Below are 17,800 nucleotides of genomic sequence, written 5' to 3'. Positions count from 1 at the left end.
TCCTCTAGAGTGCCTCTCTCTCTTGATTTGGCTCAAACATTGATCAGCACATCATCATCTCATAACAGGGCTTAAGTTTTGAATTAGATATTTTTCCATCCAGCCATTTTAGCTCTAAACTGCCCTCACAAAACGGTGACACACAGACTCACACACCCATCTTCGAGATATTAATGTTTTTGGGGACCCTAAAACATCAAGATCTGTCAAAAACCAGAGATCGACATTTTTGTTGAATGTAAAGCTTTCGCTCCTCCCCCATAGACCACTGTTTCCCAACCTCAGTCCTGGGGACCCCCTGTGGCTGCAGTTTTTTGTTCCAACCAGCTTCTGTTTTTAATTGGACTCCTGGGCTAATTAAATGAACTGTTATTTCCCAAGTTCTGTGTTTTGGGAACAATATAGAAATTAGAAAACTAAGTTTGGTGGAAAAAAAAAAAAAAAAAAAAAGAAAAATTTTTTATATATATATATATATATATATATATATATATATATATATATATATATATATATATTAAAATGTACCAAGCAGTTATATGGGAATAATGTATTTTTTTTCTTTTTAATAATAATTTCATCTTGATTTTCTACTTTTCTGGGTGTTCTAATTGTTTCATTAATCCATTATTTACTAATCAGTGGGTCTGATGCTAAAGTACTTGCAGCCTTTGATTATTCAGTGTTTGCCAGCATGTCTGCTCTGCTCATTTTTAATTGTCATTAATAAGATACAACAAAGGGGAATACTGCACAGAGAAAGGACAAAATATAATGAAATCAACAAAAGAGAGTTCAGCATTTAAATCTACAGCTAAAGCAGAAATATTTCTAAATGTCTTATAAATGTAAAAATCATGTTGCTGTGCTTTTCTGAATGTAGAATAAAAGAAAAATAATACCAGCTAATTAAATGAGATCAGTGTTAACAGGTGTTGTCATTGATTAGGAATCTGGCTGGAACAAAAACCTGCAGCCACAGTGTGCCCCCAGGACCGAGGTTGGGAAACACTGCCATAGATGATAGGTTATGGTTGGGGAGGGCGCAAAACAAATCATGTGAGCATTTAAGTTTCCTCTTGGGGTCAAAAACTGAATGTACAATCTTTAGCATCAGCACGTTCAACCCTACATTCAAACACAAACATTGAACATACAATTACTAGCAAATACCACTGTCATTTTCCAGCTGACTTTTATATATTTCTCTGCAGAGTCTTGCCAGTTCTTTTATACTTTCCACTGGGTTACAACTTTCTCCTTCTGTCTCACCCTGCCTTTATTGAAACTATCACCTCAGCTTCTGCAATTGATTTCTTCTGGTCAGTTCCAACTTCTTTTTCAATCAATAATTTTCTGTTTCAGGATTTTCATTACACAAATCCTTGATGAGACCCTTTCCATTTCCTTATTATTTAGCAATTTGTAAAGATGTAATTGTATTTTACCTGTGAGGTATTACTATAACACATGATAATACTTGAAATCATTTAAAATATACATTATAAACATCAGTTTCTCAGTTTTAAAAGAATTCAAACAAATCAAAAACATGAAATATTTACGCTTCATTTTTATATGTGCTAGAAACAATAACAGCTTGAAAAGAAATGTTTCAATATTGTTTTCATTCAAAAAAATTAATGACTAAATGCTAACAGATTGGAGAAAACTAAAATATCATGGGGAAAATAAATAAATAAAAACTAACTAACCGACCCAAATGTCTATCAGAGACAAGCTTCTAGGGGTCAAGCAACACATATCCAGCTACCAGCATTATGTAATATAAGCTAACTTGACGGAATTTAGAAAATATAAAGGCTACTGAATGCTAAAATGTGCACTAAAAAGGTAACTGTGTCCTTGAGAAAAGGACATTGAATGAAACAACAGATTAACAGAAAACTGTTTTACTAATAAAGGCTCAAAAGAAAATAAAGTCACCCATCTGGATATACTTACTATTGAGGGCACTATAGTGGGCAATACAGAAAGTATTTTTTGCTACGAAATTTCCTTTAAACTTCAAAGTGGACGCTCAAAAAGGAAGGAATTTGAAAACATTATTTGTCTCTGAATACAGAGCACAACTTAGCTATTATTTTTGTGTGGGTAGAATCTCAACCATCCATTTCATAACTGTTTTACATAAAGCAAGCAGGAAGCAACAATGTACCGAATATTAATCCATCGCAAGCCATATTTAGAAGGGAATTCTTTAAATGAGATTTCTCAATTTCAGAAATAAAAAAAGGCTTCAGAATGTAACAAATTATTAGTGCTGTAGAAAAAGTATGGACAATGTACCTTCCACTAATTACTAACAGAATTCATAAGGAGTCAAGCCTTGAGAAAGACCCACCAAGTCCACAATCACATACTGTTCAGCAGGTGTTTTGGGGAGCATAACAGTTTAATTAGCAAAATGCGTGTCAGTTATGAAACTTCTGCCTGTGGCATGAAAAAACATGTCTAAGACTCCCAGGATATTTGTTGTTTGTAAGAAGCACATAGCCAGAATACTCCTGGAGCTTCTGTAAGCCAGCTTGTGTAACTCTGACCAAATTTGGATGGACATTCTGCTATGACTCTTGGCATCTGCTAGCCTTCAAGTCTTCTTCCTTAAAATATACACTTACCTATTATACTCAGCTATTGGTGGACAAAATAAAGCTGACTTCCACATATTAACTGAGTATTTACTGCTAGGAAGATAGAGTGAAGCACAAACATGCAATTAGAATAAAAATCTGTAGGTATATTTTTTCTTTTCAGAATAAATAAGAATTAATTGTTGAAATAGGGCTGGCAGTCTGGTCTATTTTCATTTCGCCAATAGCAACACTTCCTGCCACTTACAGTAGAATACATTTTCAAAGAGGCTTTTTTCTAGTTGTTAATAAAGCCTTCACAGGAATGGTCACACTTACCTTTTTGCCACAATGCATTAAAACATGATTAAAACTCTGCCCGTCATTTGGTCAAACAGGTTAAAGAAGAAAACAATAATAATAAAGACAATATATGACAACCTTTTTCTTTGCATTTTCTTGATTAAGGGCAATTCCTTTACAATTCAAGGAAGACATTCTCTGTAAGCATTTGAACAGGGAAAGCTCTAGGGAGCAGTGGGAAGTAAACAGTTCAGATAACGTTTCTGTGATTTTGAAGAAAAAAGGCAATTTGCTCTTTTCTAGTTCTACAATGAAAAGTCATGCATTGTGGTCACAACACTTTCAATCAAATGATTCGGTGGGTTAGTTGCAGCACATGCCTATTAGATATCGACGGCTGTCATAGGCTGTAATTACATGTATCTCCTACCCCTACCCCCCCCCCCCCCCCCGTTCATGACGACTGGAGACGCAACATACAAAGCATATCATAAGAGAAAAAATATGGTTTTAGGTCTTAAAGACAGTCAAGGCATATCAAACTCTAAAAATCATAGCTGTAAAAAAAAATCTATCAGCATTAATTAGTAAGGACCAAGATACTCATAAATGTACTGATGACTTAATGAATTTCAATATTCTACAAAGACTGCAAGTGGACTCGATAAAAGGAACACACACTTTTGTAAATTTCTGAATTGACACACCAAATACGTGTAAAGATTTTATGCAGAACACCATTCCAACAAGTTTTAAATTGATAGCACAGAAAAGTAAACTGAGCATGGAAGGAGCCTGACTTGCATATGCATCAATTTGAACTCTCGTTAAGATAAAAATTACCGTTACAATACCCTATACTCAACAGATTCAAATTAGGAAATTAATTTCTGATATCTCCTTTTTTAGACCACCATCCATAATATAAATTCTGTACTGTAATATCTCTGGCATTTTGCTTACATCATATTCAACCATTTCTTATGAAATGTAAAAAATGTACATGTTGTTTTAGCTCAAATGCCCAATTTTTTTTTTTTTTTCTCCCAATTCATAGTAGCCATAATGCAAGCAGAAAAAGCAAAAAGAAAAAACATTGTGATAAACAATGTGGATAGAATCAAAACTTTAAGCCACATGTTGTTACAGATTGCCAGAAATTTTACTAATATATAGGATATATCCTACCCTTAGCAAGTTTATGACACAAATATAACAAATTTGTAAAACATTGTAACTGGCATGTATTAATTATAAATATACTAGTCATTTAGCCCGTTACAATAACAGGCGCTAGAACAGTAGTGCATAAACATTAGTAGGAACAGTCTATATTAAATGGCAAGGGACTTTGACCTCATTCTTTTTGTTGGTCGTATTTTTCTTTCTTTCAGCCTTTCTTTTGTTGATGTTTACTTGCTGAGCTGACCGTTCTTCGTGGGCTGCCTCCGTGTATTGTGTATCTTTAATTTTCTGTGACAGTAATACTGTCTTGTACGTCCACTGGCTTGTACGTCCGTAATATACCTTTAATTTTCTCTGGCGGTAATACAGGCGTGCGCGTCAGTAATATGCCTTTAATCTCCTCTGACAGTAATACTGGCTTGTATGTGGCTGTAATATGCGTCACTGTATTGTGTACCTTTAATTTTCTCTCGCAGCAATACTGGTTTGTATTTCTGTAAAACGCCTCTAACTTTCTCTGACAGTAATATCGTGCATCGCACTGTGCCCCGCACATGCGCACTTCATCAGAAGACACCCACACACGGACACCTGGACACACATAGGGATTTTATATATAGATACCTCTAGTAATTCAATACTCATGCAGATGGACATTTTATATATTTAAGTTATGGAGCAGCTTTTTTTCTGTTTACACAGACTAACAAAGTTATCACTCTTTCTGTATATTACAAGCAAGTACAACAAAGCATATTCTGTAGAATGTAAGAAAAGAAGGTCGCTGGTTATTCCTTGCCAGAAAGAGAAAGAAAAGCTCATTGAAGTTCATTCTGACACACTGGACTTTATTCCTGTACAATGTAGGCAAGACAGTCAGAGTTGTCTGAGGCACTATGAATTAATTATAAAACACAAAACCTTACATACATGGCACTCATGCATGAATATAACATATCTGTTGGTACCTTTATGGTTCCAACTGCTTTACAGTCTTAAAAACATAAACCTGGTCTAACAAACATTGAACAGTAAACTTGGCATCAGTCAAAGCAGTAAAGGAGGGAGTTTAATAATTACCTATTACAGAATTACATTTTTGTGGAAAGTCAACACAGTTATAAGAAGTTTACTGCAGACAGAACAACCTAATCAAGCTTGTGAAAGTGTTCATCAGAAAGGCCACCCAGTCCTCAGCATTTAGTACAACACTCAATGAGCAATACAATTAATATAGAATGTGAGGAGCTACTCAGTTGATTGTAAAACTGGCCGATGGAGCGTAAATAGTGTGCTGTCACTAGAAATTCAGCATTTGGATTGAAAGGCTTACAATAATGGCAGAACAAAAAACAATAGAATGCTGCTGAGGTTTAATGATACAGTTACGATTCCTAGGAGGGCGGCACCGTGACACTGCCAGTTTGCTGCACTTTTGATTGTGTGTAGCTTTTTGCCAGGGTGCCTTCTTTGTGTATCTTGCACAGAATCCCTTTGTTTATGTGCATTTTAACAGTGGGTTGATTTGCACTTTTGATAAACAGATAACCGATTGATGGCATCTGTTTCAAATTTAAATATAATGACCCTTTTTGTCATCAACAACAAAGTGGTGACAGTGAGGCAATAAACTGAATGAATTGTTAATTAGGAGCTTCATATATACAAAACAGAGGTAATAAAAGTTTTATTTCTTACATAATTGTTACAGAGAGGCTCATAAGTATTTTACCATGTACAGTAACTTACTATTAGAATGAGGTTGTCCTTTATTAGTGAAATAAAGCATGTCAGCTGTTTTCTTGCCTATCTTGGCATTGGAAAATGACACTGTAGACACTAGACAAGCAGACCAAATTGCTTTGTACTTAACAAACAAAAAAATCACACCTACATGAGAATAGAATCAAACATCACATAAACGAAATCTAAACTCCTTAACCGGGTCAGAAGGTGGTGCGCCTGGGGTGGGATTTGAAGAGATTGCACCAGAATAGTAGAAGTAGGCCAAGATTGGTTGACCTTCAACCTGGGGATAAGATGAAGAAATCTAGAACACCACATGAATGATAATCGAAAGCATTACGACAAATGATGGAATATTTGCTGCTCTTTAACTGGCTTTCGTCTCATTCCTCCCAAGCATCATCCTTTATTCTCCAGCCTTTCAGGCAATAGCACAATGTCCTTAACTGGTAGGAGAGGGACATAACATCCAGGTAATGACTCTTTCCTTCTTGTTGAACCTAGATATAAACTAAAAACTAAAAAATAAATAAATAAATAAATAAATAAATAAATAAATAAAAATAAAAAATATCCAGATCAGAGGAATCTAAGAAACTGTCACTCTTGTATTACTAATATTAATCACAGCTCCAGTCTAAACTGCATGTGACAATCCTTTGTTACCTAGTTACGATGCAAGTGTTAATGAATTTAATACCGCCTCACATTTCACTGCATTTTTTTTTGAAAATTAAAGACAAAAACCCACATACACACTTGGAAGAAGAAATTAGGCCAGGATCTGAACCCAGTCTCATGGAGTTGGGGTAAGCAGTGCTAATCATCATATAAACTAAACAGAATTTTTAAAAGATTCTACCAGGTACAAAGAATGCAGAGGCTCAAAATGCAATTCAGGGTGCCTCAGTTTGAGGAGATCAAAGTAAACAAATTGACAAAAATACAGCTAAGACAAGCACGGAGTATTTGTGTGTGTTTAAAGGGATGAGTAAACACATGTACATCAGTCATTGGTATGGTTCTGCTGCAGAAGGCAGAAAAGTAAACAAGGCTACCTATGCTGTCACACCTTGTGTAGTTACAGCAGAGAAGTAAGGAGGCAGCTCCATGGGAAGATGAAGAGGAAAATATTCAGTACTCCGAAAACCTGGGCAAGCAGGAAATATGCGAAAGTAAATATTTTAGAGGTCTCCAATAACAAACGAGCAGCTTAAAGTCCCTGCCTTTTGATCCTTGTTGGCTCTTGCATATACAATATTTCATTAATAACGCTAATGATGGATGAAAGATTTAGCAGAGGCATACTGGAGCCTGCTCCAGTTCAGCCATGTGTATGAAACTGATGAGTGTCACCTTTAACAGTATAAAATACAATAAACAAGGAACATAAAAACTGAAAAAAGAAGTACTGAGTGAATACACTTAAACAGAAATTTCATCCATCCATTATCCACCCCTTATCCGAGGTCAGGTTGCAGGGGCAGCAGCCTAAGCAGGGAAGCCCAGACCTCCCTTCTCCCCGGCCACCTCCTCCAGCTCTTCTGGGGGCACCCCGAGGCGTTCCAGGGCCAGCCGGGAGATGTAATCCCTCCTGCGTGTTCTGGGTCTGCCCCGTGGCCTTCTCCCAGTGGGGCATGCCCAGAACACCCCCCCAAGGGAGGCGTCCAGGGGGAATCCTACCCAGATGCCCGAACCACCTCAACCGACTCCTCTCAATGTGGAGGAGCAGCGACTCTACTCTGAGTCTCTCCCGGATAACTGAACTCCTCACTCTGTCTCTAAGGGAAAGTCCAGCCACCCTGCGGAGAAAACTCATTTCGGCCGCTTGTATCCACGATCTTGCTCTTTTGGTCACTACCCAAAGTTCATGGCCATAGGTGAGGGTAGGAACGTAGATCAACTGGTAAATCGACAGCCTCGCCTTTTGGCTCAGCTCTCCCTTCACCAAGACGGACCATTGCAGAGCCTGCATTACTGCGGATGCCGCACCGATCTGTCTGTCAACCTCCCGCTCCATTCTTCCCTCACTCGTGAACAAGACCCCGAGATACTTGAACTCCTTCACTTGAGGCAGTACTGTGCTCCCAACCCGGAGAGAGCATTCCACCCTTTTCCGGCTGAGAACCATGGCCGCGGATTTAGAGGTGCTGACTCTCATCCCCGCTGCTTCACACTCGGCTGCGAACCGCTCCAGTGAGACCGGGAGGTCACTGTCCGATGAAGCCAACAGAACCACGTCATCCGCAAATAGCAGAGGTGAGATTCTGAGGTCACCGAACAAGACCCCCTCCCCTCCTTGGCTGCGCCTAGAAATTCTGTCCATATAACTTATGAACAGAATCGGTGACAAAGGGCAGCCCTGGCGGAGTCCAACCTTAACAGGAAACGAGTCCGACTTATTACCGGCAATGCGGACCAAACTCCTGCTCCTCCTGTACAGGAACTGGATGGCTTGTAACAATGAGCCTTGTACCCCGTACTCTTGGAGCACACCCCACAGGATGCTTAGAGGGACACGGTCGAATGCCTTCTCCAAATCCACAAAACACATGTGGACTGGTCGGGCAAACTCCCATGCCCCCTCCAGGATCCTGGCTAGGGTGTAGAGTTGGTCCCACGGCCGGGACGGAATCCGCATTGTTCCTCTTGAATCCGAGATTCGACCATCGACCGAACTCTCTTCTCCAGCACCCCTGAATAGACCTTACCGGGGAGGCTGAGGAGTGTGATCCCCCTATAGTTGGAGCACATCCTCCGGTCACCCTTCTTAAAAAGGGGAACCACCACCCTAGTTTGCCAATCCAGAAGCACTGCCCCCGATGTCCATGCGATGTTGCAGAGACGTGTCAACCAGGACAGCCCCACAACATCCAGAGACTTGAGGAACCCAGGGTGAACCTCGTCCACTCCAGGGGCTCTGCCACCTCGGAGCTTTTTAACTACCTTGGTGACCTAAGCCCCTGTTATGGATGGATGGATGGATCGCCCCACCACCCCCAGGAGTCCTCCAGCTCTGCTTCCTCTAAGGAAGACATGCTGGTGGAATTGACGCCTGACGGTTTGCCAGAACCTTCTTGGTGCCGACCGAAAGTCGTTTTCCATGGCTTCCCCAAACTCCTCCCATGCCCGAGTTTTTGCCTTTGCAACAGCCGATGCCGCCACACGCTTGGCCCGCCGGTACCCCTCAGCTGCCTCTGGAGTCCCACTGGTCAACCAGACCCGATAGGACTCTTTCTTCAGCTGGACGGCCTCTCGAACCTTAGGTGTCCACCACCGGGTTCGTGGACTGCCGCCACAAGAGGCACCGACAACCTTGCGGCCACAGCTCCGTTCTGCTGCTTCGACAATCGAGGCTCGGAACATGGCCCATTCAGACTCAATGTCCTTCGCCTCCCTCGGAATGAGGTTGAAACAGAAATTTATACTTGACAATTTTTTTTTCCATACTTAATACTACAGGAACCAAATTTTTAATCCATGAACAACCCAGGCTCTACATAAATAAATAAGGAATAAAGAATTACTTTCCATTTCTAAAATTGGACAAGTGCATTCTCCTCTCACATTGAGCCTAATCCTTTCATTTCGACACCTTCTTTATATAGTTCATAACTCCAATTTTGTACACTTGCTTCTCTGCTTACATAGCACAAGAATTTAATTGCAAATGTCAAGGAAGCCAACATGATGCGGAACAGAGCTTTGTGGACAAACTCTAATCTGAAATCAATTTTTGCTTCATATACAAATTGAAGTGCTACATATTTTTTATTAAGTATTAGTACAGGCAATTCTGCCACAATTTATAGAAGTTCTGCACATTAGCATTCTAATATGTGCTATGGAATTATATAACAAACCAAGTTCTTTACATACTAAGCTGACATGACACTTTAAGTCAGCTTAAAAAAAGCAAAGCAAAATGAAACCATATTAAATAGCAATTTTTAAAAAAATGATATCTACAAAAAGGCTAATTTCAGCAACACAAGGCAGAACTACAAAAGGGTCAATAAATAAATGGTCCATGAGCAAATTTTGTAAATGCAGACAACCAACCAGTTTAAGGACAAGTGAAGGGCCGGCCTGGACAATACATCTATGCAAACAAGGAAAAAGAAAACACACTCCATAATAAATGTTTTTACATTTGCAACTGCTTTACTATAAAACTCACAACTACATAAGTAGCCAAACTGAACTGAAATGCAATGCAAGTTAATGAACATTTGTCTGGATAGCTCATTACCTCATTCTCTGCTTTCATTATGTTGCCTGGACCCAGACAGATTGAACAAAAAATGTTTTAAATTGTCTTCTGCCATTTAATGAAGTTGGCCCATGATTACCTGACACGCCTTACATAAGTTTTGAGGAGGCTACAGTTAGCAGTCACCTATACTGTCGTTTACAGACACCCTCAAACCGAACTTTTCTGAAAAAATGTAAAGGTTTACTATTTTCATTTATCTATTGATCTTGTAACGACACAAAAGTAGAATTTCAAAATGCTGATGAAAAAGTCTGCCTCAAAAAACACAAAAGAAAAAGTAAGTTAGAAATCTTAATGTAAAATAGGAGAGGAGAAAACAGGAAGGAGACTTTAAAACCTACAGAAACAGGAAAGGTAAAGGCTGCTGGGTATAATTTAGAAGAGATCCAGATTGTGTAAGGAAACCATGAGGATTGTTTTACAGCTTAATCAAGGAACCCATCTTACTGTATGCTTCATATCTCCTATCACTGCAATCCTCTCAAGAAATGAACTAGATGCACCCAAAAAAAAAAAAAAAAAAAAAACAAGAAAATGCACTTTTGAAACCAAGTACATATGTGGGCATTCAGTGTTGTCAATTTCAAAACAGCGTGAAAGTCCACAAGACAAGGGGAAAAGGACAGGGGAAATCTGTTGTGAGGAAGAGTATAACCAAAAATTCCTCTAAAAACGTGCATTCAGCCCCAAGGTTTAGGCACAAGAGATATAGGAGATGTGTGAAAACTGTGGAAAAAGAAAAGCTCATGCTGTGCAGACATGGGTCAGTGTAATGAGGTGTGTAAAAAAGCAAGAGTGTTTCAAATGGATGATGCAGGGTGTGTGCAATGATATCGTAAATGCACCAGCAAGCCAAAGCTTTTCTGAAAAACACTCTGACCTTTTTGTCTTCCTCATTATGCTACACTGGACAACGCATTCAGCCAGACGCATGCAAGGCTACTCAACAAATAATCACATTCAGCCAGACACATACAAAAATGCTCAACAGATCATGTGTTTGTTCTGCCTTCACTTTGCACATCCACTTTTTGTGCTCTACTGGGTTGAACTGGATGCACTGAGGTAAAAGAAATTAAAGTATTGCTACAAATATTATGGGATGATATAAAAGCTTAAGCTGTGAAAGGACCATTTATAGTTCTTTACTTCTGAACAGGAAGAAGCATCACTGGGACATTTGTCTTGTTACACTCAATGCAATCCTCAATTGAATGCCTGTTAACATTTCATTTCTACTGCACTGCAGTTTTGATACTGCCTAGTTAAGGTGGAAAACAACAACATGAATTCATAAACTACAGGACTCTGATTGGTCTGTTTATCAACGGGGGAACTGGCCAGTATCTTAGAGTTTGGTTTTGATTTTACTGGTAGACACTATCCAGCATTCTGCTGTGAGCAGGAGCATGTAAAACATTGAAACAAACATCTATTTGGTTTTTAACCATCCAATGATTATGTACAACATCTGAGGAAATTTAAAATTGTCTGGTCCCTTGCAGTCTTAACTGTTAATTACTTTTTTATTACCATTTGAATAGAAAAAAACGTGATGTTTATAATTTAATGAAAACGTTGCTGTTAAACAGAAAGGTGAAATGGTGGCACATTGGCTAGCACTACTGACTTGCAGATCTAGAATCCGGAGTTCTACCTCTGGCTATGCTCTGTGTAGACTTGCCCATGTTAAGTAACTTTGCCAATTCTATACCGGGCAAATATTAGTGAGTGCAAGTGTGTATTGCTCAGTAAATTGGTGCCCTGTTTATGAGGTTGGTTCATGTCTTCAGGCCAAAGTAAAATCCTGGCTTATAGATAGAAGCTCTAAATTGGGCATGCAGGTTACAATGTAAATTGTTTGACAGATAGATGTTTAAAAGAATGGTTCTATCAAGGGTAAATAAGTAAACCCCCACATAAATATGTAACATGTATACTAATTCTTAGGCTACAGGTGGTACCCCATTCGGTTTATACATTAACCACTCATTTATTTTATTTCTTTTAGATTGTGTATTACTAATTAAATAAAAGTTTGACCATGCCTATATGCAGAATTTCCAGCAGAAGACTTTATGTTACCTGATTATTTATATTATGCTTTACTACATAGCACATTTTTCCTGCAATAAATTGCATTATGCAATAGTATAACTAAAAAGCAGTTTATACTTCCTTTCAAGCAGCTGTCACTCACACACACATCCCAACATGTTAGGACTTACATTTCTCTAGTTGTGCCCACTTTGAAGACAAAAAATACTCCCGCCACATTTAAACTTTTATTGCATCCACACTTGATCCAAACATCAACAATTTTCTTACCAAAGGCAGCTGATGAATCTTGTGGAAGACCAACTTTAGCTTTAGTAAGTGTAAAAGTGTCTGAACATTTCAAAAAGCACCTTGGCATCATGACTATAAGATTTCATCTTTCATAGGGGGTTTAAAAACATCCGTTATGGTAAAGTAAGAGATTAACAACATTTTGAGACTGGGTGAACACACAGCAAATAACTTAATTTTCTACAGTGAAACTGTTGTGTATCAACCTACCTTTACCTTTAAAATAATGTCTGCATACGGAATATACATTAACATTTATGTTTTAGCATTCCTTAATATGTCATGAATATTTAGTGTAAAAATGGCATCATACAGTCGTACGCTCAAATACTTCATGGGATTTAATCTTTCACGACAACTCTATTCCCATCCAAGCTTTTGCCCCCATTGGCCTTAGCTGAAAAGTCATTTTTACATGTAGCAAATATTAATTTAAATGACCGCAAAAATCAGGTGCTGCCAAAAGAACAAAGAGAAAAATGCCTTGTCTGTGCATTATGTCTCAACAGAATGGAGATCATTTAGTTAAAGGTTTCTGTGTTAAAGTAGTTAAGCAACCTATCTTCTAATTTCTTATGAACACAGTTATTAATGCTTTGCAGCAATTGCAACACTTGCAAATGAAGGCATCATTTTAAGACAGCAAATTCTCTGCCACCTTTTAGTTTTAATGGGCTGCTATGCATCAAACTGTAACAGTACAGTTAGAGTATGCTTTAAAAGGCAGTGTTACTCTTTTTCACAGTTAAAAAGCAAACCTTAAAAGAATTGTTTTACAGGTTTATACACAGTTAAAAAATTACAATAAAGAAAAATGTAAATCACTTTTTTTATCTCCTCAGGAAACTAATAATTAAAGCAGTAGCTACAGACCTGAAGTTTCTTTAAACCTCTCAAATCCCTTGGGGTATGGTAATTCAATTATACAAAGCCTTAGAGTTAATTCTGTTTTTTTTTCCCTTTCTTTTAAATTGCCGTGATATCTTCTAAAAGGAAAGAGTTCTGGTATTAGCAAAATGGCATGAATTTCTGATAAATGCATGTCATAAGCTGCATGTTATGAACAATTTAAAAAAAAAAAAAAACTCATCTTATTAATATATCTTATTATTCAAATATCTGTAGCATTTGCATGTTTCTGAATAGTGACCTAAAGGGACCAACAATTAATTTTTTGGAAATTTAATACATATCACAAATAGAAATTTAGCCCCTCTTGTTCTTGTTTAATATAATAAAGTTGTGTTAGTATCTTAGTATACTGTTTCAATAAAGACTTCTTCAACATCAAGTTGGCTTTAGACCAGGTATCTGCAAAGTCGTTCCTGGAGGGCCACAGTGGCTACAGATTCTTGTACCAACACAGTTTCTTAATGAGTCAATTCTTGCTCTTTAAACACTTAATCGCTCAAACAACATTTTTTATGCTTCATTTAGTTGTCTCTCCTCTAAAAATTCACCACTCTTAATTGCTTATTTTAGTCTTAAACATCTGCATTCAATGTTTTTGATTGCTCCGCGTTAGCAATAAGATACAAATGACAAAGAAACCAGTAGTCCTCCATCTTGCTTGTTTCCATTTACATCTACATGCATTTATCATGACCTATCTGGTTTAGTAACATATACGGAAGGAAACTGATGAGACTGATGGAGTACAGAATATTACTCATCTCCTTCAGACCATAAATCATTTAGATATCATCCTTGGAAATGAAAAACATCTACAATTTTAGAAGTACCTGACAAACCAGAATACAACGCTAACACGCAATACAATTAAATAAGATCCGATATTGACAAGGATTGGTTTCTAAATAAGCATTTGGGTTGGAACAAAAATCTGTAGCCACTATGGCCCTCCAGGACGGACCTCTGCTTTAAACTCCAACCTATTCATTTTAGCCTTTCTCATCTACAAACTCAAAATCATTTTACTAAAGAATGAGTACCTTGGGATCAGCAGTAAGCAACTTGAAGGCCTGGTAGACTTGGCTTTCCTTTACTCCTCCACCCAGATCAAGGAAGTTTGCTGGTTTACCACCATGTAAATCAATGATATCACAAGTTGCCATAGCAAGGCCAGCTCCATTCACTAGAAAAAAAAAAAAAAAAGAAATATAGGGATGTCTTTTAAAAGGATAAATAAAATGAAGATACAAAACTTTATAAAATTATTGGGTGATAACTAACAAAATTTCAAACACTTTCTTTTCAAAAATGTATTTAGGCTACTAGCATAAACATTAATCGCATGTAAGAAATTCCCTGATGCAAATGAAAAAGGAAAAAAAAAAAGGTTGTTAAATTTATATTAAATTTCATTGGTTTGATAATTGTTCTGATATGTGATGGCACAAGGAAAGGACAATGCAGACAAACAGTGCAGGCATGGTGGAGACAGCGCTTTGGGACAGGAGAAAGGCAGAGAGGTGTGGACAAACAATTGTAATGGGCAATGCAAGAACAATAAATAACGTGAACAGGAGCAGAGTGGAATGAGAGTAGCAATTACTGACAGTCAAAAACACGGATGTAATACTACATCTTTTTTGTTTTAAAGGTGTTCTCTGTGGGTCTCCCACTAGGGGAGCTCATATAGGTGGATGGCAGCTGGAAAGCAGTCCAATTTTAATAACAGTACAAATACCCCTCGGTAAAGGAAGGACTGAACTGTTGAGTCTGTGAGGTATGACTTCAGAAGTGGGACAGCCTCTAAAATAAAAACTTCCAATACAGAGCAGATATCACATGGGGGGAGCTCTAAGGAATGGTGATTACAGTCATTGTGGAGCTCCCATTATAATACGGATGCCTGCTGCACTGAATTCTTAAGCCTCATACAACCACTGAGCCATTGTTCCACCACTCCTCAACTATACTGTTGATAAAGCATGCCTGTCCCCTTCCTGATTTCTTGTTATTGCATTATTTTAGCACTGAACGTTTTCATATCTTCATCCAAAATCCAATATTAATGAAACTAGTCCATCTTAGGAGGTCATTATGTCAATTTTGTCTGCCCTGTCACTAGAAGGACATTGTACTCCAAGTTGACACTCATGACCACACTTAGGTTTATTGTAATGTGTACAACTGCATGTTGAAATTCTATCAGGTTTACTCTGAATGGTGACAGTTTTACGATACCAAAAAAAAAGAAACAAGCACAAAAAAAGGATACATAGCATGCAGTGTATATACACACAATAATATATCTGGATACCCTCTTAAATATTTAAATAAAAGAAAGTCTGAATCAACTGCACCCAGATGCAAGTCTCATATCTCACGGTAATAAAAGTCTTAATATGTGCTTTCTCTAATACAAGAAGTCTTTCCCTGACTGGGTTGCTTCAGTCTCTCAGATGTGCTTGAAAGGCAGTGCACTTACCCCTGCAAGCCAGCAGCTCTGAAGAACATGTCTTTGAATTTTGCTAAGTCTGACAAGTCAGAAACACTAACTTGTTGCTGGAGATTTAATTAGTTTTCTTTTATGCTTTAAAGGTGTGTTGAAATACTCCACAATTACTCTCAAGAGTCTGGAAAAAACTATACTTTAGAAAAGGACTTATTTCTAATCGATTTGCACAATGTTGATGGTCAAACAGATTGAGCTTTGTCAGTTACACTTTTTCTTCCCACTAAACCTTTCTACTCATTTGTATGCTGCTTGTTGAGCCATGCTATTTTCACTTCTGGACTAAGCCAACATACTTTGGCAAATTTTCAATCGCCTTTACTTTTTGATTTACCCCTGTATATTAGCAAATATAATAAGTCAATAGATGAAAAGCTAGTGGTCAGATGCCAGCACAACTGACTTAAATACAGAAAGTAATGAGTTATGGTGTGAGGAATTTCCCCAGAATTAGTTGATGTTAAAAGTGTGGTCCCTTAGGAATCAATGCTGCTGCTCTTTTTAATTGATATAAATGATCAAGATAAGAATGTAACTAACAAGATGGTTAAGTTTGCCGATGACAATAAGCAGAACAGAATGGCAGATACCCAAAAGTCAGTATAGTCATTATAGGATAGAATTTAGACTTGGGCAGACATGTGACAAATGAAGACTAATGAAAATAAATGTGGCAGATGAAGATTAATGTAAATAATCATGCAGATCTATGCACAGGAAGTAGAATTACTGCATACAATTAAAGCAGTTGGGGGCATTGCTCTGACACTTCAAATTACACCATGTGAAAAAGACTTGGTTATAGTGGGCTCACCTATTGTACATCCAAAAAACAGTGTGCAGATTAAGAAAGCTTATAAGATATTTATTTATATAGCATGTTGTGTTGTGTACAAATAAATGAGGGTTGGAATTAAGCAATATAAGGCACACATGAGGCCTCACTTCAAACACCGCCAGGCAGGTTTGCTCTTCATATTAGAATAAAAGATAAATTAGCCCTAGAGAAAGGCAAGAGAAGTGTGACTGGACTGATTCCAGGAATGTGATGTCTGCATTATGAGGAAAGGTTGAAGCAGACGAATCTATAGTGTTTAGTCAAATTCAGATTTTAGGAGTGACATGATAGAAACATTTGAAATTATGAAGGGAATTATTGGGGCGGATGGCTGTTTTTAGTTTAAAATGAGTTATTCAAAAAGAACATTAAGTTCAAATACAATATATTTAAATTATTTTTTTAAATAATGATATAGCAGTGAATCAAATAGGCTGGCAACACTACACTTAATCATTCATAAGATGGCACACACCTTACACTTTAAGCTCAATTTAAGTTACTATTCTAAATTGAATTATGGCCTGCTTTTTTCTAAAATGGGTTCTTCCGTGAATTAGGTGAATCTGAATCAAATCAGGTGGCACCAAAACCATGTTGGAGTTCTTCTAGCACGTATAGTATATTTGCAGTATTGCTGGGATCTCAAACTTACACAAACGTTTTACAATAACTGGTCCACAAAGACAAAAAAGTGCAAGTCAACTATTGGAGACAATGTGACGTGATAAAGAGATCTACCTCTCCAAAATGTCTTATGATACAGATTTTGAGAAGCAAGCTGATAAGTGCTTACCAGGCCAAAGTGAGAAAGACCTGCAGATCAACAGACATTATTTTAAGTTTATATAAAAACTACACAAATATTTTTCACCCTGATTTGAGACAGATTTTAGCAGGGCAACAATTGTGAGAAATGCTGAATTGTGTTCTAAACTTAGTAGCAACAGTGTTTACAACAGTGTTTTATTTATAAAATGTCAGGAACAGACCCAGCCTGGCTCAACAGGAATCTAACCAGACAGAAAAGTCAAACCCAAGTTCTATAAAGCTCCAAAAGATTGCACTGAATAAATAACTAAAACAAA

The 17,800-nt window shown here is 37.6% G+C and overlaps 1 protein-coding gene across 1 annotated transcript in view; it reads right to left on the bottom strand.

The window, feature by feature from the left end:
• suclg2 (succinate-CoA ligase GDP-forming subunit beta) overlaps nucleotides 1–17,800 on the bottom strand; it is a 142,266-nt gene that overhangs the window by 45,823 nt on the left and 78,643 nt on the right. Inside the window, 1 exon segment of the mRNA XM_051920956.1 lies at nucleotides 14,406–14,548. Coding sequence (XP_051776916.1) covers nucleotides 14,406–14,548 — 143 coding nt within the window.

This window comes from Erpetoichthys calabaricus, chromosome 18 (assembly GCF_900747795.2).
Source record: "Erpetoichthys calabaricus chromosome 18, fErpCal1.3, whole genome shotgun sequence".
Classification (NCBI taxonomy): Eukaryota; Metazoa; Chordata; class Cladistia; order Polypteriformes; family Polypteridae; genus Erpetoichthys; species Erpetoichthys calabaricus.
The sequence above is the reverse complement of the archived record's forward strand: the minus strand, read 5'-3'. Positions and strand labels throughout refer to the sequence as shown.